This window comes from Felis catus, chromosome D4 (assembly GCF_018350175.1).
Source record: "Felis catus isolate Fca126 chromosome D4, F.catus_Fca126_mat1.0, whole genome shotgun sequence".
NCBI classification, from domain to species: domain Eukaryota; kingdom Metazoa; phylum Chordata; class Mammalia; order Carnivora; family Felidae; genus Felis; species Felis catus.
In genome coordinates, this window is record NC_058380.1 from 70,072,201 (window position 1) to 70,096,364 (window position 24,164).

At 45.8% G+C, this 24,164-nt stretch overlaps 1 protein-coding gene across 7 annotated transcripts in view; it reads right to left on the bottom strand.

Annotated features, from left to right (window-relative positions):
• Positions 1–24,164, bottom strand: part of PTPN3 (protein tyrosine phosphatase non-receptor type 3) — a 150,390-nt gene that overhangs the window by 48,882 nt on the left and 77,344 nt on the right. For 4 of the 7 annotated variants that reach the window (XM_045043568.1, XM_019816304.3, XM_023242550.2 and 1 more), the window contains exons 5-12: positions 23,807–23,885; positions 19,181–19,225; positions 15,485–15,537; positions 8,911–9,031; positions 7,692–7,779; positions 3,156–3,244; positions 2,097–2,160; positions 408–580 (exon numbers count right to left, since the gene is read on the bottom strand). In XM_045043568.1, the coding sequence (XP_044899503.1) occupies positions 408–580; positions 2,097–2,160; positions 3,156–3,244; positions 7,692–7,779; positions 8,911–9,031; positions 15,485–15,537; positions 19,181–19,225; positions 23,807–23,885 (712 nt within the window). Of the gene's footprint in view, positions 1–407; positions 581–2,096; positions 2,161–3,155; positions 3,245–7,691; positions 7,780–7,922; positions 8,065–8,089; positions 8,109–8,910; positions 9,032–15,484; positions 15,538–19,180; positions 19,226–23,806; positions 23,886–24,164 lie in introns of those variants that run through there. The other 3 variants (XM_011288512.4, XM_011288514.4, XM_011288513.4) reach the window with 3 other exon arrangements.

A 24,164-nucleotide genomic window follows, 5' to 3' on the forward strand; every position in this document is an offset into this window, starting at 1 on the left:
ATTTCTGTTCACTCGTTATTAGGGATGTCTGCATCAGCGGTCATCAGGGAAGATGTAACAGATGGTGGGAGGGGCTGTCTTGGTACCATGACGACCCTCAGAGTCATTGCCACCCGCTTCTCTTAGTATGACACGGTATAGGAGCAGCTGCATTTCTGGCTGCTTGGGTGTTCCAGGGCAGCAAAGTTGAGGAGACAGAAAGGAAGCAGAGGAATAGAAGTATCTGAGTTTGCATGGAAAGAGACACTGCTGCCCCTGGGGAGACTCTGAACTGCGCAGCTCCAGCTCTGCGCCTGGGGTCCCTGGATGATGGCGTCCCTTCCCCCGAGGATGTCCTCTACCCAGCAGTGGCCAGGACACATTCACATCTCACTCTAGTGTGGATACTGTCCCTCAAGAATACTCACTTTTTGGGGTTCCTAGAGCCCATAGTCCAGTACTGAGACAGAACATTCTTTTCCTGAGGTAGTAGCTTCTTAGCCTGAAAGAATGTATGGTGTTCCACACAGGATTTCCACAAGTTTTTGCAAGATCGGTAATTTAACATGTTGAAGGCCACAATATGTTCCCTGGATTCAGTCTGGGAGGAAAAAGCACAGTAGAGATTTCATCCGCACAGATGAAAGGGCAAAGGTGCATAGATGTTCTATGTCCGCATCAGTGGTCATCAGGGAAGATGTAACAGAATGTAGAAAACCAGCTTCAAAATGCCTTAGGTCAGACACCAGTGTCATAGGACTATTCAGGAGCAGGATCAGTTAAGCATCTTATTCCTGTGGAAAAGATGACCTGGCTCTCCCCTTTATCATCACTTGTGATTCTCCATGAACACTCTGATTTGGAATGTGCTTACATTCCTAGGTTGGATATATTTGGACCAACCAGATAAAGGCTGTGTGATACATTTCTTTTAAAACTTAGCTCTGGGAAAATCTCTCCTGAAGAATGTCTTCCACTTACCTGAAACTTGAGATTTTATAAGCCTTTGGATTTCTTTATTTGCTTTCCCCTGAGCACGGAGTTAATTTAATCATTTCCTTGACCCTCATCCTACCTGAGTTTAAGTTTTCTGTTTTCATGCTATATTACCATGTTGTGCATTATGGGGCCACCTTCGATCTTGCAATGGGGGGGGGGTCAGGAGACCCAGATTCTAGTCCTAGTTTGCTCTGAGCTCTGGTGTCCTCATTTCCAAGTGATCACTGCTATGTGGAGCCATTTTAAGTACATATTATCTTTGAAACCCTGGGAAATGAACATAGTGACAATAAGTGAAAAATACATGGGGCACCTGGGTGGTTCACTCAAATTTGAGTATCCAACTTCGTCTCAGGTCATGATCTCACAGTCTATGAGTTCGAGCCCCGCATCAGGCTCTGTGCTGACAGCTCAGAGCCTGGAGCCTGCTTCAGATTCTGTGTCTCCCTCTCTCTCCCTGCCCCTCCCCTGCTTGCACTCTGTCTGTCTGTCTCTCTCTCTTAAAAATAAACATTAAAAAAATAAAAAAATACAGGACATAACAGGATAGAGCATGGTATCTCTGATTCAAATTCCAGCACCTCCACTTGGTAGCACTTTCGAGCCCTCTTCTCCATACTGATAACGAGAGTCATCTGGAGAGTGGTGGTCCCTCTTAGGAGACACATGCAAAGGTTACTGTGCATGTTTAAACACATCAAGGGGAGGAACTGATCTCGCTGATATGTATTGCTACACTGCATGGGCTCATGCCAGGTGCTCTGACCAATGCTTTTATTTAATCTTCTCGATTCCCGGAGAGGTGGGTACTACTACATTTCTGGAAACAAGCTAACTTGGGCTAGGGGAGGTTATGTAACCAGCCCAGCTGGTAAGTAGAAGAGTGAGGATCCAAACTCATCGTTACTAACTCCAAAGCAAGTTACGTCTGCTATCAGATAAACACAGTGAATTCTACAGGCAACTCTGGACTCCAACTTCCATTTTCTCCCCCCCCCGCATGCCATGCTCTTTCTCCCCCCAGTCACACGGACGGCCAGCTGCCTTCACCTGCTGAAGAACTAAGAGCTGAAGTGGCTAAAAACACAAGAAACAAAGCAAGTGTAGACATAACTCACCTGTTTTTGTCGTTGATGTATGAAGAACTTTTTCCTTTTGAAAGAAATCTTTAGAATGTTCACCCTGCAAAAAAATGAAACGTATAAAATGCACATAGGCCTGTAGCCTCAGCTGCATACCAAGGAGCTCACTGAAGCTGAGTATCACATAAGGACTACTGAATCATGATGTAGCTTTTAAATAATGAGAACCATGGGCAATGTGCGCTGTTTGTGGTCATTTGCTTTTGTGACAGTGTAGCTCTGCTTGAGCTGGTGTGTGCCTGGGGAGACCAGCTGAAGGCAGTGTGGAGCAGCAGAGGGAGGACAGACAGCAACCAGACAGACTTGGGTCCACATCTCCACTCTGGTACTTAATGGCCATGTGTCAAGTTTGCATAAGAACACGATTATAGCCCCCATGTGCAGCATTTTTATATACCGGTTCCCTACTAAAAGCTTTACATTAGTCCCTCAACTAAGCCTTGCAATAGTCCTGCAACATATTATTATTCCCAGTTCTCAGATGATGAAACTGAGGCTCAGACACCTCCCCTAAGTGCTCAAGATCATTCAATAAGGGATGCACAGATCTGAGCCTCTGCTAACAAGTCCTGTATGACGTAGTTGGAAGGCACTGCCTTTTTCAGAGTGGTCTTGTGAGGATTAAGTCTGTTTGGTCCCCTGAGTTTGTAGACCAGAACAGAATACTTAGTAAAAGTCCAACTAATAACTAAGGAACCACAGTGACAATACAGTTCCTGCGCAAAGGAAGTTCTCTGAGTTCTGGCCAATGTACTGCCCAGGACTCTGTAACTCCAAAACCTGCCTTGAGCCACTTCATCCCTGTTTCCACAGAGTATCCCAAACCACAGGGTGACCGGAGGAAGGGGCTGCCAGTGGAAACCAAACTCCTTTTCCCAAGTACCGAATCTGGATGAACCTCAGAGGTCAGAGGTAAAAACCTGGTCTCCACCCCTCCTTTAGAAATACCAGTTTAAAATTAGAGATAACATTTCTTTTGTTCAGCATATTTTTAAAGCATGATTCAGAAAATAATTAGAAGTGGTTTGCACTTACCAAGGATAGAAACTTGTGCAAATGTATTTTCGGTACACGGCAATGCCCGCAGAAGCAATCCCAATCATTAGATCTAAATTGTGCAGATCCTGTAAAAAGGAAGAACCGAGATTCACAGTGTGTTACAGTCATGCTTATGCCCTCTGGTAACTCAAGCACCCACGCTGTTATAAATAGCAGTATGTATAAGCTCCAAAGGAAGAATATTATGGAAAACAGGCAACCGATACTTAAGATCCAAATGCTTAGCACCAGACTCTTCTAAAATGCACACGCGCTGCCTGAGAGCAACATCTGGGTCCCTCTGGGTTAGAGAGTTACCAGCAAGGCCTACTCATCATTCCACGGAATCTTGAAATGAATATCCAATTGTACATTTCCTACAATTAGTATTAGATATCATGTGAACATCAGAAAGACCTCACCCTCTGCACAGCTTTATACCAATCTCAACTTTCATCACTGAAAAGGCTTTAGCTACTGTCATGAAGTGTAGAACTGCTGACTTTAAATCCAACTGAGAAATAAATACAGCCTATAAATCCAATACACTCAACATTTATTAAGAGCCTGTGCGCTAGGCATTGCCGTAGACAATGAAAACACGGGGAGGGGCAGAGACAGGGAGACAGAGGATCCAAAGAGGGCTCTGCTGAGAGCAACAAGCCCAACGTGGGGCTCGAACTCACAAACTGTGAGATCATGATCTGAGCCAACGTCAGATGTTCAACTGATTGAGCCACCCAGGTTCCCTGAGTAAAATAAAATTTTAAAATAAAACATTTCCTTCCCTTGAGTCACCTATGCCCCAATTTACCCTATCATATACTCCAAATTATATTCAATAGGAGCGGGGGCAGAGTCTGACTTAGTTACAACTGAGTGTGAAGTTTCAGTTTGTCACCTATTAGCTGTGTTATTTTGGGCTACTGAGCCTTAATTTTTCCTTTTGTATACTAAGGATTATCAAACCCACCTCTCCAAAGGCTAAAATTAGAGAACATGTGGCAGGTATAATTATATTTTCATTTCCTTTTGCCTTTCAAGATGTGGTGGGACAAATCATTTGTGGACAGTGATATGAACAAGGGGAATTAGAGAAATCGGCCAAACAAAACACTGGTGACTGATACAGTTGAAAGTCCAGAGTATTCACTCCTGGGTACCCAGCTGGGATCACATGCAACTCAACCCAGGATAGTAACTATCCACTGAATTCCCACACCTGTCCCCACACTTCCCAGATACACGTGTACTGGAGAAGGCAGGGTCACGTGACCAGTCATGGTCAATGTTCTAGGAACAGTGATGGATCTCTTCTGGGCTGAATCATTTCAGAGCTGCTGTGAAGCCAACCCTCCAACTTCCTCTTCCCTTGCCACACACACGAGGCCATGTTAGGTGAAGCCTCAAGATGGAGGCAGCCTGGCTGCCGAGTCACTGCACCTGGAGGGTCGCTGGGACCCATCGGAGCCTTTGAACTACTGGGAAGTGAGCTCTGTGGCGTCAGGTCGTTGGTGTGTAGGGGGTTCTGCCTGACACAACATAGTCAAAGGTAACCCAGCTCCCTCTGATACCCTGGGAGGTGTGAGCCAGGCAGGTAATCATCTGGCTCGAGGTCACTCATGGGACACAGGGGGTAGGGAGAGTGCAGGTCAACTCAGATACAGATAAAGTCCACTTCACTGCTGAAGAAAGTTCTCCACAACATTCCACGGCAAGTGATTATTTGCAACGGAATAAAAATTAACCATCAAGTCCCAAAGTTGATATTTTATTTATTTATTTATTTATTCTCAACGTTTTTATTTATTTTTGGGACAGAGAGAGACAGAGCATGAACGGGGGAGGGGCAGAGAGAGAGGGAGACACAGAATCGGAAACAGGCTCCAGGCTCCGAGCCATCAGCCCAGAGCCTGACGCGGGGCTCAAACTCACGGACCACGAGATCGTGACCTGGCTGAAGTCGGACGCTTAACCGACTGCGCCACCCAGGCGCCCCCCAAAGTTGATATTTTATAAGACCCCATATCTTCTTCCTCCTTTATTACTGAGGCTGTAACTTGCCTATCACACAGTTATGGGATTGGAATGGCACAAAAGAAATGAAAGTGTTTCTATGAATCGCAAAACTCTCAGATGTAGAGTTTGATTATTTACTCAACTTCCCTGAGCCTACATTTTCTCACTGTAAAATGGGATGATTCGAATACTGATTTCTCAAGGTTGCTATAATCTTTAAACGAGACATTGTAGTCTCATGAAAGCATCTGGAACAATGCCTAGTACCTACTAGGTATTCAATATTTGCTTCCTTTTGTATATGATGTGGACCAATTACTGGCAGAAAATAGGTCAGAGGCCAACTAGATAGTGCTGGGGTCATGTACTAAAGCTGCTACTTCTGTGCTGTGTGACCTTCCAAAAGTCCCTGAGCATCAGTTTCTCCATCTGTAAAATGGGGGTAATGATAATACCTCACAGCATTACTGGGGGAAATAAGCAAGCCACTGTATCCGGCAGATAGAAATTACTCAGTAGATGATGGATATTAGTCAATTTTATTTAAAACTTTTTTTTTAACGTTTATTTATTTTTTTGAGACAGAGAGAGACAGAACACGAATGGGGGAGGGTCAGAGAGGGAGGGAGACACAGAATCCGAAACAGGCTCCGAGCTGTCGGCACAGAGCCTGATGCGGGGCTCGAACTCGCAGACTGTGAGATCGTGACCTGAGCCAAAGTCGACGCTTAACTGACTAAGCCACCCAGGCGCCCCTAGTCAATTTTATTCAAAAAGTCACAACAAGAGGCTCCTGGGTTGCTCAGTCAGTTAAGCGTCTGACTCTTGATTTTGGCTCAGGTCATGATGTCACAGTTTATGAGTTAGAGCCCCAAACTGGGCTCTGTGCTGACAGTGAGGGCCCTGCTTGGGATTCTCTGTCTCCCTCTCTCTCTGCTCCTCCCACACTCTCTCTCTCAAAAATAAACATTAAAAAAAATTAAAAGTCACAATCAATTAAAATATTATTGTTTTTCATGATTGTACCATTATAATTTAAAAAAAATTTTTTAATGTTTATTTTTGAGAGAGAGAGAGAGAGAGAGACAGAGCATGAGCAGGGAAGGGGCAGAAAGACGAGGGGACAGAGGATCGAAAGTAGGCTCTGCACCGACACCAGTGAGCCTGATGTGGGGCTCGAACTCACGAACTGTGAGATCATGACCTGAGCCAAATTCGAACGCTTAACCGACTGAGCCACCCAATATTGGTGTCCCAATAACATTGTAATTTTTAAAAGCATCCAACTGTTAATATTGGCTCAGGTTACAATCTCAGTCATGGCATTGAGCCCCATGTAGGGCTCTGTGCTGAGGGTGGAGCCTGCTTGGGATTCTCTCTCTCTACCCGCCTCCCCCCCCCCAATGTGTGCACATGTGCACTCTCTCTCTCAAAATAAATAAATAAACTTTAAAAGAAAAAGCTGTCATATTTGGGTAATTTGAACAGCAATAAGATGAAATAGTAAACACCTTGGCTCATTAAAGTTATCACTTGGAAAATGGACAGACACATTTTTTGCTTCTTTAATCATCATATGAAATCATCTTTACAAACTACTTGTTTCTGGGGCACCTGGGTGGCCAGACTTTTAAGTGTCCGACTTTGGCTCAGGTCATGATCTCACAGTTCGTGGCATCGAGCCCTGCGTCAGGCTCTGTGCTGACAGCTCAGAGCCTTGAGCCTACTTTGATTCCGAGTCTCCCTCTCTCTGACCCTCCCCCTCTCATGCTCTGTCTCTGTCTCTCTCTCTCTCTCCCTCTCTCTCAAAAATAAACATTAAAAATTTTTAAAAACTACTTGTTTCTGGGGTGCCTGGGTGGCTCTGTCAGTTAAGCATCCGACTTCAGCTCAGGTCATATTCTCACAGCTTGTGAGTTTGAGCCCTGCGTCAGGCTCTGTGCTAACCACTCTGAGCCTGGAGCCTGCTTCAGCGTCTGTCTCTCTCTGCCCCTCCCCCATTCGTGCTCCCTCTCTCAAAAAGTGAATAAACATTTTTTTTAAAATTTTTTTTTCAACGTTTATTTATTTTTGGGACAGAGAGAGACAGAGCATGAACGGGGGAGGGGCAGAGAGAGAGGGAGACACAGAATCGGAAACAGGCTCCAGGCTCTGAGCCATCAGCCCAGAGCCTGACGCGGGGCTTGAACTCCCCGACCGCGAGATCGTGACCTGGCTGAAGTCAGACGCTTAACCGACTGCGCCACCCAGGCGCCCCAATAAATATTTTTTAAAAAATAAAAATAAAATAAAAATAAAAACTACTTGTTTCTAATCCCCATGACCACCCCGTCCCCCGACCCCATGGAAGCATGAAAGATGAAAAAACAACTAGATAACCAACTTTATAATAAACTTTCTGAATATTGTTACACAAAGCTCTTTTTTTATTATACTGGAAAAGACATAGTCTCAAAGAAGTTTTCAAACCTTCGGAAATTAATTTCTGAACCCGGAAATGCCGAGGGTACCTACCCTACCGCTGTGTAGCTCCACTCCATAGAAGTCGAGGGTCCGTGCTATGTTGATAAAGCAAGATTCAGCTTCTGACTGCTTTAGTCCACTACAGAAGACAAGAGACAACGCAGAGCTCTCGAATCAACACAGTACACAACTCCAATTTTTAACATAAAAATCCCCTCCAAATTGGTAACATTTCTGTAAGGTTATTAAATGCCTTATGTTATTAATCTTCAACAATCTCACCCTAAATTCTACTAAACCAGGTCTTTTCTCTTGCCCACCGAATAGGACTTCATCGCCTGCTCAAGTCCTTTACTGAATAATACTTCCCATTATTAGGCTCTCAATACTCAGATACGGAAGGAAGTCACCTTTTGGAATTCCCACCCTCCTTGTTCCAAGTTGCTTAATTGATAGGTGCTCTTCAGGTCTTTCCACCTTTATCTATTCTTCTGGCAGCCTCAAACTCCCAAACGTCACTGTGCTATTTTAGGATGCTGGCTTCTGCCTGGGAAACAATTCTGGGAGGGAGGATTGGCCGTGCCTTTTAGAAGGGACGCCAATGGCTTGGCCTTTGTTTTTGCAGCCTTCCCAACAACGTCAGGTCCCTTGAGACCTGGCCTTCCTGGTCAGGATGGCCCTGATCTGACCTGGACTATAGAGTTGCCTCTCTGTAGCTTTGAATAAAATGAGGCAAAGGACAAGGAGCCCAGAATCGGGCATATCTGCTGGAATGGAAGCTGGGTCTGCGGCAGCTACGGAAGACTGGGCCTCTCTTCTGGAATGAGGGCGGTTTCACGACCCGAAGCCAGGGAGGATGTGGGATTCACAGGGCCTCCTGGCATTCGTCCACCTGCCTGTCTATTCAATGATGCTTGATGGAGCCACCCATTTTATCAAATGTGGTCAACTGTTAAAAGTTGCCTGGTAGGTCAATTTGTGGGGCATATTTAAAAAGGGCATTTCCGCTAGGAATTAACAGATTTCAATGACACCCTAAAAAAGAATGCTGTAAATCCCCTTAAACTCTTACCGGATTTTGCACTTTACAGAAATGCTAGTTATGCCAAATATATCTGCCATCGTAACATCTCAAAGGTTCACAAACCTCAGACAGCTTAAAAGAGGATTCATGAACAAAAGGAAGAGAACACATCAGACACAAGGGAACATAAGGTCTGAAATGTGCGACCTGGGTTCCCAAAGTAGGCCACCCCACCCCTCTTCTCACCTGTGCTGTTCGTGGAGCGATTCCACCTTCGTTAAAAAGTCATCGTTCTGATCTGGTATAAACTGACTATCAGAAAGATAGCCTGGATGATGAATGGAAGAATCATAGTCTCCAAAATGCGCTATCGAGACAGAATGAGGAGGAAATCGCCTTTTCAATATGGTCTGCATTCACAAGCATCTATAGCATCACAAGAAAAGCATTGGAAGTATTCTTCCAAGAGGTTCTACCACTGCATGAACTTGAGCTTCTCCTTAGCTCCAGATTCTACATTTCTATCTGAACCCTATGTGGTACCACCACACATGCTTCAGCTGAATGTTCTCTCCCCGCGGCCAGACATTTGGACAGTCTAACCTAGGCCCTATTCTAAACCCATGCTCTGTGGTGAGCCCTGCAGTTTGCACCGTACCCCTGGATAAAGGGAAGTAAGAGAAGCCACTCAAAAATGCCATGCCCTGTATGCCGCGTCCTGTGCAGAAGACGGACTTTCTAGTAGCCCAAGGTGATCACAACACTGGACCAGCCTGCTCCAAAAAATGCGTGTGGGCAGAAGGGAGGTTATGCTGACTTGACCACGGTCTGCACCTTGGCCAGGTCCCCGGAATTTGGAAAAGTGGTGGAAGAAATGGAACCAGGATGTGTTTGGAGGCACAGTGGGGGGTGGCATGAGGGCTGGGAGTAGGTGGGGCTGATGGGCCCTGGCAAGGTGAGGGCAGAATTCTGGGGCAGAAGGAACATTCTTGGGGGAGTCAGGGAAACACTGGAGACCTGCAATTGCAGAGGGTGTAGGAAGAGGGCCTTATAGAGGGGTTCCCAGATCCATCCCTGCTCTAAGCGGCACCTCTCCCTCAAGATTCTTGACTGCCATTCTACAAACGTGACTCACTGACATCTACTGTGTAACAGATATTCCTGAGAGTTGTACATGGCTGCCCTGGGGATTCAAACCATTTGGGTGTCTGGACTGTTGAGGAGACTGGGAAAAAGACCCTGGGTGGGGCACCTAAGGATCTTGCCTGTGGGACACAAGGACACCTGCCTCCCTTCATGAAGATTCAGTTTTTCCATCTTTATAAAAACAGGAGAAAAACAAGTTCTAGTTCTGATGGGCAATTACTCTAGTATTTCATTTTCTCTTTTTTTTATTGAAAAAAAATTTTGTGTTTATTTATTTTTGAAACAGAGACAGAGTGTGAGCAGGGGAGGGGTAGAGAGAAAGAGGGAAACCCAGAATCTGAAGCAGGCTCCAGGCTCTGAGCGGTTAGCACAGCACCCGACGTGGGGCCCAAACCCACAAACTGTTGAGATCATGACCTGAGCCGAAGTCCGGCGCTGAACCCCTTAACCAACTGAGCCACCCAGGCGTTCCAGCAGTATTTCATTTTGTTAATGGGACACTTTCATCTTTTTCTTAAAAATATTAACCTTGATCTTTCCAAAGGTTTCAATGAATTCTTCCCACAGTTGGCTTCAACGCTAGGCGGCTTCTGAGGGCTAGCGTCGCACAGCGCCCACTCAACACAGAGTTCTAAATCAAACAGCTCCTTCTGTGACACAAGGATGGGGACCGGGAGAAGCTGCTGTGATGCTTCATGGCCAATCTCAGGAGGGAAGGAGATGAGCCGGGGAGCTGCTTAGGGGAATTCATCACAAAGAGGAGAGGCTAGATGCAAGCACATATTTCTTTATGTCCGTTTGGCCCTGCTCACTCTCAACTGCCACCACACCCAAGAGCTGCTCTTTGAGATCCACACCATAATGAAAATATCTGTTTCCTCCTTACACTCTTCCCTGAGGGCTGGGAGTGAGGCAGACTCATCCCTGGGGCCTAGCACCTATGCACAGCACCCAGTAGGTGCTGAGGGATGCAGTGCTCAGAACTAACTGAAACAAAGGCTACTACAAAGTTCAGTTTTGGAAGGGGAAGAGGGCCTAAAAAGCCAAGTGATCTATGCACGCAGACTTGGTCAAGGGTAGACCATAGGCTGTTAAGGCCAGCCAAATGCAGCTAAGCTATGGACAGCAATGTCAAGGCTGGATTATGTAAGCACAAGTGTGGTGTATAGCTGAGTTTGTACATTATGAAGTATAGAACCGTGTGTTTATAGGAAATAATTTAGATGCCCTGACACAGAGCCCCCAATGAGGACAGCATGAGAAAGTCTTAAAATTATCTTGTATAAATTCGTTTTAAAAGGGAAGAAACTAAAAAAAGAAAGAGAAAAAAAAAAAAAAAAAAGAGAAGAAACTATGGTCCAGAGACAAGGGACTTCCCATATCACAGAAGCCACTTCCAGCAGTCAAGACCAGAACCCAGGTGATCCATGCCCCCCAGCTTATGCTCCTACCATTCCCACCAGCCTGCCTGCCAGGTCCAAGCTGTTGCTCGCCATTTGCTGAAGACAGGGGTTATGTCCCCAGAGGGCAGCCAAATGCTGCAAAGGGATTTTCCTAAGCCTCAAGGCAGAGTCCGATTAAATTTTACTCTATTGGTTTCATTTGCTCATGGTGAGCCTCTTGGACCTTGACTTGGTCATCTGTTTTAGCTGATAAATCCCAACCCCTGGGCCCTTCTGCAAACATGAACAGCAAGGTCATCTTTAGTCAAGTCATTGACAAATGTCTGAACTTAACAAAAGGCCTAGAGGGAATCTCTCTGTAGGGTGGTTTTCCCTTGGAATCTTAGTTGGTTACTCCGTGCAAAGTTTTGTGCTCACCACTAGAGGGAAACAAAGTTAAATAGTCATCTGCAAACACTTGGCCAAGCACAGAGAGGTTCCCCTGTTGATTTCAAAGCGCTCATGACAACCCAGCGACAGACATTGCTTTTGTCCCTATGAAACAGTTAAGGGAAGGGCGACTCAAGGAAGGGACCTGCCCACACTGCTCAGCTGGTAACTTGGAGCCTAGACTTTGACCACGGTCCATAACCTTCATCTACTTACTATACCACACACCCTAACCTCCAGAGCAATACACTTTCCTATTCGTGGGGAAGCAACACATGCACAAGCTAATTATAGCAGGAAGATAAGGAAATGAGTGTTTATGTGGGAAGTACATTGTCTTAAGTTCCATGCATTCTTCTGGCTAAAATTTTATATTGTGCAGGAAACAGAGAGTATATTCCAGACACTCAAATGTGCGGCATTTCCAGCTGTCAAACTATTCTGTTGGGAAAGTCCTTTATGTAATATAAGCAAGCCCCTTACATGTTATTCATCCAACACCAGCTTAATCTTGGAGGCTCTTCTCAGGGGTCATCACTAAGAAGCTTTTCTGGACTCACTTCCTTCTCCCCCATGCAAGAATGGAGTGCATCCTCTGTGCTCACCCTCACTGCCACCATCAGCTGGCCCACCTGTGCCTCCCCAGCAGGCAGGGGACTCCAGAGAGAGGCCATGCTCTGTCTGTGCACCCTAAGACTGGTACAGAACCTGCACGTGACAGAGGTCAAGGGACATTATGGAATGAATAAGTATTTCTAAGAACTTTATTCTTTGAGCCTCCTAAATACTTGAGGCCACCAGCAACCTATAAAATCTTTTCAGGTATTGGGGGCGCCTGGGTGGCTCGGTCAGTTAAGCGTCCGACTTTGGCTCAGGTCATGATCTCACAGTCCTCACAGTCCATCTTGAGTTCAAGGCCTGCATCGGGCTCTGTGCTGATAGCTGGGAGCCTGGAGCCTGCTTCAGATTCTGTGTTTCCTTCTCTCTCTGCCCCTCCCCCACTCACGCTGTGTGTGTGTGTGTGTGTGTGTGTGTGTGTGTGTGTGTGTCTCTCTCAAAAATAAACAAACATTAAAAAAAATATTTTCCAGTATTTACCTACATTACTTTTTATCTAGTAAGAAAATGTGATTTTGGTTTGCTTGTCACTAGTGGGGCTTATCTTCATATGACACACCCCTGCCAGGACAATTTAGTGAAATGTAGTAGATAAAAATTAGACATCCAGCAGTACCCTATCCAAGAATTAATCTTAGAGAAATGCATGCACAGAAGTATCAGGAAGAATATATATGTACTTCCTGAGAGTGAAGGAATAAAGAGCTTATACTTAAAACTGCTTGTCTGACAACACATGATTTCATTAAGCATGAGAGTCATGCTAATATTTCCACGGAAACGAGTTTCTGCTTTCTCGATGCTAATAACTTGCTTTAGCCCAGTTCTATCACTTGTTTGCAGAGGGGAGAACCCGACTTAGAATAGGATTTTCGTATTTGGTTCTTAAATTTTACTCTAAATAGAGTTTATTGTTTACAAAAGGCAGTTCTTCAGAAAGTTTTCTTCTGGGCAGACATGAAAACAGAGCGCAAGTGAGCACTTGCCACGCGGCGGGCGCTATCCTGAGAGCTTTCCGTATAATAACTCATTCCATCTTCACTACAACCCTAGGAAGTAAACACAGCTATCACCACTTCACAGATGAAGACACGAAGGCCTGGAGAGGCTCAGGGTCATGATGTATTAGTGGAAGCGCCCAAGCCCAGGAAACATGGCTCCAGGAACGTGCTCATTGACTCAGTTACCAGCAAGGGTCCGGCTGTAAAGTTTCTAGTTATATATTTCCTTACATGTATGATTTGACTCAAACAGTCAATTTTGAGTTGTAATCGCCACCATCACCTCTGTTTTACAGAAAAAAAAAAAACCCCGGGAATTCAGGGAGGTAATACCACATTAGTGGCAAGTGGAGAAGCCAGGATCTGAATTTAGTTTGACTATGTCCTTCCTAGTGTTCCTGCCCCTCAAAGCTCCAGCTGCGAACACCAAACTCACACCGGGATGTAGCAAAGCTGGTCTCTTCAGCTGATCAGCCTGGCAGACATGGAGTCCATGAGGTCTAGAGACCAGTAAGGACACAGGCTGACTGGTGGCCATGCCATTTCCCATCTGGATACAACACAGCCGGGTCTGTTCCAGCTGTGTTGTAGGGAGAGGGGAACTTTCAAATCTACCCAGGCCTGTCACTGTGCAACCTCTTCTTGGTTTCCCATTGGAGAGAAGGAGATGCAGGCTATCTGGGGAGACTGAGACTGGATCTGACCTTACTAGTGAGTAGGGTCATTGTTAAAGGTCTGTCTTCCACTTCCTGGTATCCCGCAGGTGGGCAGATAAGCTGTGGGCCCGCCCAGCCACCTTGCTCTTCCCCTCTCCTATTTCTGTTCCTTGCAGCCAGGGGAGTGGACAGACTTAAGGCCACCTCAGGAGTCCCTGTCAGCCTTCTCTTGCTATTTTGCCTCTGAGACCAAAGTAGAGCGAGTAGTTCAGCCAGCACCTGCTCAGAGACCTGACCATCTTGCTCTCTTAACTCCCTACCCTACAGTCAGCTTAAGAGGGTTATAGGCCAAGATGCTGTGGGGCTTATAGAAAGGTAGAGGAGCCTTCTTACATACCATGCACCTCTGCCCGACCTCTACATTAGCGTACTGCTCTGGCACCACACGGCTAACTATGAAGTGATACCTCGCCTTCCATCTGGCTAGGCCCCCTTTTCACCATGCATACCCCGCGTCTACCACAGGGCCTGATGTGGAATATATGCGCAACAAAGTTTCACTGAATAAATGAATTCTTAAACAGGCCTTGACAGAAAATTCCATATGGACTTTCTATCCAATGTGGCAGCCACTAGCAACATGTGGTTACTGAACACTTGAAATTGAGATGTGCTTAAAGTATAAAATCTGGACTGGTTTTTGAAGACTCCATATTAAAAAAATGTAAAATATCTTGTTAATTTTTTTCATTGATTATATATTAAAATGATAGTATTTGGGATATGCTGGATTAATTAAAATATTAAAACTATACTCATCTGTTTCATTTTCCTTTTTTAATAATGGGTACTAGAACACTGAAAATTACATATGTGGCTCACATTATATTTCTATTGGACACTGTTGCTATAGGGCAATAAAAAAACCCATTAGCTCTACTGAAACTCTAAAAATATGGGGCGCCTGGGTGGCTCAGTCGGTTGAGCATCCGACTTCGGCTCAGGTCATGATCTCGTAGTCTGTGAATTCAGGGCCTGCGTCGGGTTCTGTGCTTCGGATTCTGTGTCTCCCTCTCTCTCTGCCCCTCCCCTGCTCATGCTCTGTCTCTGTCAAGAATGAATAGACATTAAAAAAAAAATTAAAAATAAGTTCCTTAGATCCCAAGCAAGTAGCAGGAGTGGTCTCCAGGAAATTTCTTAACCGTGGGATTTGGTTTCCATGTCTATAAGCGGTGACTGGTAGAAATATTTGCCCCACTGGGGTTTGTTATGAGACACAATATGTGAGGGTCTGGTTGATACGATGTGTGATAGGTGACTTCTGTTGTATGGGCTCATCCACTCTTTCCCCCTTCACCACTCTCCTTGACCAACATCCCTGTGTGGGTGGACAGTGTCAGTCAGGATGACAGTGGGACTCTCCAGACAACCAGAGAGAAGCTTGTGCAACAGGATTCCTGGGAAGAGGGGAAGAGACCTGGTCAAACAGGAAAGGGCAGTGACTTTCTTAAGAGACATCAGTTAGAACAGTCTTGTCCAGCTGTGAAATGCTCCCTCGGTGACTTACATTGCACTGCATAGGATGCTAGAACCACCGCTGAGTTAAGAGGGCAGGTTAACCTGTCAGGAGGAAAACACATTAGTGAGGTCATGAGAGAGCCAACAACAGCCTGAAACGTCCATCATGGGTAACACCTATCTTCTTTCTTGCATTAACCATTAAAAAACATCTTGAATCATAACAAAGACAATTTTAGGATGCAACTCAAATAGTAAAGACAAATGTAACACTAAAGATTTAAAATTAAAGGAGAACTTTGTTGTGTTTAAAGTAATACACAGTAATACAAATACCATGAAGCTAAAGGCCTAATGGTGGCCAAGGTTTTGGCTGATCAAGAAAGATCAGGCTCATATTACGAAGAGGAAAAGTGAGAAAATCATACTCTTAGATCATTGGGCAGCCTTCATATCTTTCTAGTAAAGACGTGAGACTTTCTGTGGGGCTTTCTAACTAAATCTGACTTCTGTTGACTCCATGATTCTTGATTACCCGCTTTCTAGAAAGGTGACATCCTCTTAGGTGGGAAAAATAGAAAAGGATCTTAAAATGTTAAAACTCCTGTGAGTTCTAAATTACTTAACAGTTAGTTAAGATTCCTAAATCTATTTACCCTCCTGAAGCTTCCAATCTATACGGAATGTTCTGTCCACCTCCCAGTTTGCCTGCCACCGCTAGAAACCCATGGACTGGCTGCTAGACTTGGTCTCCCTTCCTCTCAGGCTCACTACCCTCCAAACACCCCATTTCTGTCAATAACATCATCTCTGGCTTAGTCATCCTTTGAATCCTCTGGTTGCTCCCTTTTCTCCGTTCAACCATGAACTATACCATCTGCCTAGGAGCTCGGCCAGCAGACCTGGGCCAGGGATCTCTGCCAGGTGGAGAAATGCACTGAGGAGGGGCTGAGTAGAAGCAGCAGAAATGAAGGCTTACAGGGTGGGGAGGTACAGATTTTAAGAGCATTCTTCCCGCAGCCCCAGGGGAAGTGGAGAAAAAGTACTGTTTCCATGGCAGCTCATGAGATTCCCAAGATGTGAGTCACCCCCGTCTCTCTGACTAATCAGGTTGACAGCCCAGGGTTCCCCTTCCCATCTGCTGTGCTATGCGCTAGTCCTGAAGCTGCACAAGAAGGTAGCCTTCCCAACTGGAGGGGTCCCCAACTTTCCTCAAGTTACCACGTGTTCCCTGCTAGAACTTCTAAGTAATCTCTCCAAGTATGGAGATACGCCCAGGCATATTCACCATCTGTTTGTTCATCTGGAGACCCAGATAGCCCGTGGGGAGCACAAACACCAGTCACTCGCTCTCCTACCAAGATGGGCTTCAATGAAACCTAAGTCAGTGTCCCTGTTAGCAGCAGAGCAGGGTGAATGGGACGTGGGGTACAACTGAAGAGATGGGCTAAGGAGGTTCAATTTAGATGGAAGAAACAATCCTATGAATAAGTCAGAAAAGAACATTTCCAAAGAACAGTATAAATACAAACTAAAGAATACCAAAAGGCTTCAAGGTCACTCAAGGTGGCCACTAACATGCCACGTGCCCCTAGACAGACTACTTTCTTTCCCTCCAGGTTTTAGGGTCTTTATCTGATGGACAAGGTCATTTATCTCAGCTGGAAAGAGAGAATGCCTTGGGAACTGCCAACCACACAGTTCAAACAAATCAGGGCACCCAGGAGTCAGGGCTAATTAGATCCATCAAGTCTGTCACAAGATCCATGGCTACAAATGGCCATGCCCACCCTGACACACCCAGGAAGTGTTTGGTAGCAGGAGGCCCTCTCCTCAGAGAGGTGGTAGAGGCCACCAAGAGGCCTGACAAGGAATGCCAGAGATTGAAGACAACGTGGCCCCCAACAGGTTTCACACAAAACTAACGAGGGGTATTGTGTTTGGAGAAGAAAAAATGAAGACTGCCAATTTTACTATGTGGAGGGCTCATCTGAGAGCTCCTGAGGGGGCAGGGCCTTGCCTTATTTGACCAGCACAGTAGAGAGCCCATCACACAACAGGTGGTTGGTGAAATAGTTGTGGAGAAAAGAAATGAGTGCACAGAAGAGAGAGACAAGTTGTTACTGCTGTAGAGGGCGGCCAGGACCCAAGAGAGGAGTGGGTGATTTCAACCTGGAGTCATCCTGACATGTAAGAAGGCTGTCCCATGAAAGGGGGAGCTCATTTCTGGGGGTGCTTAAGCAGAGGCCCCAAGGCCTGCAGTTGTGCTAGGGAAGGGATTCTTCCCTCCTCTGAGTGGGAGAATGAGCTAAATTACAAAAAATTTTCTAATTGTAGGAGCTCTGGAGAGTCATCAGGTTCTGGCAATCCCGAATTCAACATGCATCTTGTTTCTAAATGTTCCTCCCCCAACCCCATCCCCCAGATCCTCAGGGCCATGCCTGAAAATCTCCCTTCCATCTAGATGAAGCCCCCCAGCCTCTTCCAGCCTTCTCTTACGTGTCCCGGCACTATCTTTGTCGATGCTGCTCTGGCCACAGACCTCCTGCTTAAAAACCTCCAACAGCTCTTTGCCTGCTGGACACAAGATGCCTGTCTAGGTTTGACAAGAAGGACCTCCTTTCTCTACTCTCCTGTAAGTCCCCAACATGTGGCTTTCTTTTTTTTTTTTTTTCATTTTTTTTGATGTTTTATTTATTTTTGAGAGAGAGAGAGAATGAGAATGAGAATGAGAATGGGCGGGGGAGGAGCGGAGAGAAGGAGACAGAATCCAAAGCAGGCTGCAGGCTCTGAGCTGTCTGCACAGAGCCTGACACAGGGCTCAAACCCAAGAACTGTAAGATCATGATCTGAGCTGAAGTCGGACGCCCAACAAACTGAGCCACCCAGGTGCCCCGCCCCCTCCCCTCCCCAAATGTGGTTTTCAGCTGGGACCATGGGCGTGTGGCAGGGCAAAGACTCCCAGCCCGTACTGCTCCCCCTTAAACCTCATGGCTACTGTGGTCTCCAGGGCCCATACTGGTCCTAATCGCCTCCTGGGCTCCTGCCTCACTGCCCCTAACCACACAGTGGGCTCCTTCCAGGGGCTTCTGATGACCTCAGTTGAACTGGCAGGGGGAAAGACAGAATGAGGAGGATGGGAATAAGCTGTGACTCTTTCTACCAGTTCATCGGCTACAGTTTCTCCCTTAAGTCAAGGAAAAGTCAGCATTCGGAGAAGGCAGCTAGGGACCACTGGCTTGGCCTTTCTTTTCCCTTCTTGGACCATTTCACACACTTCTGGCCACGGAGATGGTCCTGACACACAAGACGTGCTGAATCATAGGCAGATGCTCACGCCTTCGAGCACAAAGTCTCCCAGTGAGAAAATGAGTCATGATAGGTACTAAGGAGCTTGGAAGTAGACCTAAATGAGGCCTGATCTGCCTTCCTCAATGAAGCCCGTCTCACATTCTGGGTCTCTCCCTCCCTTTAACATTTCTCAGGTCTTTACCAGAAAGATAACTGTACCTTTTCTAATAAAATTGACACATGAAATGATGTTTATCCATCCTCCACTTCTCCAAATCGAGACCGAGTTAAAACCAGACGTCCAGGCCATAAAGTCATGCCGGATGCTGCTTTCAACATCCATCCTTTGTCTACATTTAATACTGTTACCAGAAATGCACGCTCATTAGACTGAAACCAGGAATTTTAGTGTCTGGCAACTGACAGGAAAAGAAGAATGTGAAATTCTCATTACCTTCCTTCACAAATATCCATCTTCAGTTGTAAGAAATACAAATGCCTACGAAACAATTTTTTTATTATTAGTTCAGAACACTCAAACTGAAGCAAGCGCACACACAAAAAAGGCGACGAGTTAAGGACAAGATCTGTACATTCGGAAAACAAAATACATAAAAACACATTTAAAAAAAAAATTTTTTTTTAAGCAGGTTTCACGCCCGGTACAGGGCTTGTACTCATGACTCTGAGATCAAGATCGGAGTTGAGATCAAGTGTCAGATGCTTAACTGAGCCACCCAGGTGCCCCAAAACACGGTTCTGTCTGAAGTATCGGGGGCTAGGTTGTCCACCGCAAAGCTGCCCCTTCAGGAACAACGGCTCCTGTGGCTGTCTGACTTCCAGCCAGCCTCATGCCAGCACATGCTGTCCCAGGGATGGCTGAGCAGGGACGGAAAGGCTGGAGGCAGTCATCAGTCAGGACTGTTGCCAGTAGACACTCCCGCCCCCGTAAACTCGGGGCATCCGAGAGCACCAGGACCCACGAGCATTCTGCACAGGCAGCCCCCATGCACTGGGGAACCGCGTTTCACAACACACCCACGTTCCCTCTGCGTGAAGCGGCAGAGAGGAGGTGGGTCTGTGAGGACACCTCCTTGGCTGGGGTGCAAACACCCAGCTGAGTTTTTTCCTGTGTCCCGGGAACCGTGGGTGCTCGAGCAAAAGCATAAGCATCAATCAGCTACCCGCTGCCAGGACCTCCGAGCTGAATTCGGCACTGGTCTGTGAGCCACCAGGAACGGCACTTCAAAACCCAACATGTGACTTGTGGGCAGAGCTCGGTAACCCAGGACAGGCCCCTCACCCTGCAAGTCTGCCCACCATCCAGGGAGTGGGGAGCAGACACCAGTGAGAGCGCTGCTCGGGCCACGAAGGGATACGGAAAACTTTATATTTAGGGATGCGGCATACATGTGACACTCGGCTGCTAGCTCCTACTCTTTTTTAAAGCCCGGGTTCAAATGGGATAGACATTCCAGTGTCTGGCCAAGAGGACAAAAGGGAAACTTCTTGAAATATAATACAGATACAGCAGAAGTGTCCCGGGGCAGGGGAGTGATGATTTGGGCAATTTAAAACACATCGGGTCTCATGATGCCTTCAAATTTATACGTTCAAAAGGTCAAGACGCTGGTGTTCTGGGACATGAATATGTCACGTGGCATTACAACCCCTTCTCTGCACAGTTCTGGGCCGGATGCAGGGAACTTCATAATGGCTTGCCTTATTTCAGCCTCGTACCAGCTCAGAAGGAGGCACTGCCACCTCCTATTTTTGAGGAAACAGACATTCAGATAGGTTATGTGGGGTCAGTTAGATCTGATTTTAATCTGGACCGTCATACTATGAAAAACCTGAGTATGCTACAAATTTCTTATGCATCTAGTAACTACAGGCTTAGGGTCAGTTTCCTAGCTCTGATATATATTATTATGTTGCCTATAGTTATCAACTACCCTTCCTGTGTTGAAGACCAGCACTGAGAAACGGGGTAGCATACGTGTGCTGATTCATGCTTATTTTGTATTGGAGACCATCTTTTTCACCTACGAGAACATCATCAGTCCTTTCTAGTTTGTTCCTATGTTTATCTAAGCTGACATTCAACCAGAATTAAGTGTTCTCTCCTACAGTGCTACTGAGAGAAAGCAGAGAAGGGAGAGAATGCTGGATAATCCTATGGTAAATCTGGCCCTCCAGGGGCAAGCCCAGCTGATTGGTGATTCTTCCTAGGGAGGGAAATGAACATGAACCTGGAGATCACCATTCATCAAGTGCTACGTTATCACATAGTCGGCAAAGTGTCTGAGTCAATCTCATGACATTGTACAAAGAGGCTGTAATAGTGGAAGGAGGACCAAAGTTTGGGGGGTCTCCTGGGAATCCTGAAGGAGCCTCATTTCAAAGCTACCAGTAAATGAAATTCTGTGTAGGGTGACCTAAATTTATCAGGAACAGCAGCTGTGGAGGCTCACGATCAAGGAGATGTTTAACAAGTAGAATAAAAGAAAACCACACAGTTGGCACGCCTGGCTTCAGAAATGTAAAGGTCACTCCTAGAGTGACCATGACCTCAACTTCACAAAAAGGGCGACAGATGCCTCCCAGCCCAGAATTTTAGAAAAAAAAAAAAAAAACCCAGAAAACAACAAATACCACTTTCTCCGATGCTTGATAGCTAAATGTCCTTAAGAAGGATTTATTTTTGGATAGGCTACAGAGCTGAGGCTTAATAGAATACTGTGTGTCAGGAATATAGGCGAAACTGTAAGTTAAAAAAAAAAAGACGTGTGAATTAATGGTGGACGCCTGGCTCAGCATAAGGAAAAGATCTGGCAGTCCTGGCTGCCCACCAGCTCTATAGGCACCATGTGGGTGGCTGCTACCGTGGCTCCTGTTACATTGAAATCTGGTGCCCCAAATCCCAGGAGGTGACAGCTACACTCCATTCCACACTGGGGATACCACCCATCTTAAGGTGGGAGGTGGGGTGCATACAGTCAGGTGTCAGTCCTAAAGCAGTGAACTGTATGAGGGACACAAACAAATCAAATTTTATCCTGGGCTCAGGTAAGAACGAAAATTAGTCTATTACTCATTTTGTGCCAAAATCTGCCTCTCTGGATGCTCTGCCCGCTGGCCATTATGCTACCACCAAGCATGTCTAATTCCCCTCATCCCTTACAGATCTCAAGGCAACCCGTCTCTCCCCAAGTCCTCCTTCCATCCCGTCAAATGTCAGGTTCAGCAGGAAGATTCTGTTGGCACCCAGAGGGAGTGAGCCTCTCTCCTGTGGGGTATGGAAGTAGATGCCCAATCCCCAAGAGGGGCACTGGAGAAAGAGACTCTTGGGTTAGGCCAGCCCTAGCCATCCCTTCACTCAAGGTCTTTGGAGAACACTACCATGCCCTCGGCCACCACATCCCCCTAGCTCTAGCGTCACATGGGGGCAGGTAGGACGATGAGTGACAATTACTAGGTTAGGTAGTGCAGTTCACACTTGGGGTTGGAGGCTATCAGTTGGTCATAAATTTAACAGGTCACAATGGGCATTTTAAAAAGAAGGAAATAGAGAATAGAAAACTATCTGCACTTGGTATTGTTTTATTAAACACTTGCTTCGGTAATATATATCTGCACTGCATTGCGAAGCAAGATACATTTTTGCTGTGTGGTTGTGATTTAAAAACCCACTGGTTAAAAAACCACACACATGTATGCATATACATATACAATCCATCATAACATTTTTAAAGCATCCTTTGAACAGAACTTGATATTTAGTAACGGTCGGGGGGGGAACCTTGGTAGGGTCATTTCAAACTCATTTTCCTATAGATTATGTCACCCCTCTGTGTCTGCCAGCTCATGAACCGATCTGCTACACCCCCCTTAGTCCACCAGCATTAGGAGCCATTATGGGGAAAACTCAGAGCACCATGTGAACTTCCCATGGTTATCCAATGAGCCATGCCGGGCATCTCTTACTCTGGCGTGAAATTTAATTTAACAGTAAACATAGTCAAATCTCCAATGGCTGCTAGGTGGAGGGAAGAGGTGCACAAAGAAAGCAAAACAGAATAACAGACTAATATTTACCCTTTAAACACATTAAAAGTTAAAATGTCATCATGTGGTTACCTTCAAAAGCAAAACAAAACAAAACATAGTACTCAATGCCTGAGTTGATGTCACCTTGTTGGTGTTGGTCTCATGGGAACAATGAACACAGAATAGGAGTCAATATTCCTAATATCCACTTTTATTTTATTTTTTCTGGTAGAGGAAACACTCTGGAAATTTCCCTCCCTATGAAAAATAAACAGATCAATAATAAAAGGGCTCAACGTTGCCATGGGGGAGGGGAAGTAGAGGCAGGGTCACTGTTCAAACAGCAACAACCTTCCTGTGTCCACCCCCTCCATTCCAAACACTGTTCCCCACCCAGAAACCCCACGTGCCAGTACAAAACAAGAGCCAGGCCCTACGCCAAGCCCTGAGGGGTAAACAATCCTATCTGGGCTCTCTTTCCCTTATCTGGTTCACATTTTGCCTGCGCACCCTGATTCACTCAGGAGAGAAACTGGTCCAGCTTGCATAGCTTTCTGTCTCTTACCAACTAGGGATGTGGCAGAGAATGCTTAGTTTAGACACCTCGTTATCCTAAAGGGCCTCAGTTCTAGCCTAGCAGAGATATGGGGCTATTTGATCTGGGGATGACCGTTTCACACAATGGTCTTCCAAACCCTGCCTGCGTTAGAGAACGGATGACTTTGCTTGCTTTGGGCACTTCACTCTCAACAGGCAGAAGAGGCTGGGGCAGCGGGGGAGGTGGGAGGAGGTGGAAGGGAGTGTATTGGGAATTGCATCAAGTAAGGACGTAAGTAGGTCCAAGACAGAGAACTAATCAGCTGATGAAAAGTTCAGTATGTACCCCTCCGATTTTTACCTGGGTGGGAACCACTGGTGTGGTTCTACCCAAATGAAGTGTATGGCCACAGTGATAAAATAACGCGTACATTCTTAGTGGTTACTCATTTTTATATACTAAAAAGGAAACTTTAAAAAAAAAAGTGATTACCTGGTTTGTTCTTGCTGCAGTGTGTTGGGATCAGGTATAAAAAATCTTACTCGAAAATGCAGAGTACAGGGGAAACCTCCTACAACATTTTTCAAAAACAAATTTAAGTTTTCCCTTTAAAAAAGTCAATGCAGGTAAGCTGCTACTCTCCCATTAAGTGATGCATTTTTTTTTTCACTAGACCACTGCTTTTTTCCATCGATACAAGGACTAATTTCGAACAAGGAGTGCACAGGTTAAGTGACTATTTAGAAATCTCCAAGTCTGCAAAAAGTAGAATAATCTGCAATATGAGCACAGAATGAGGTATTACCTCCTAATACAGGTTTAACTTAGGGCTGTGTTCAAACAATGCACT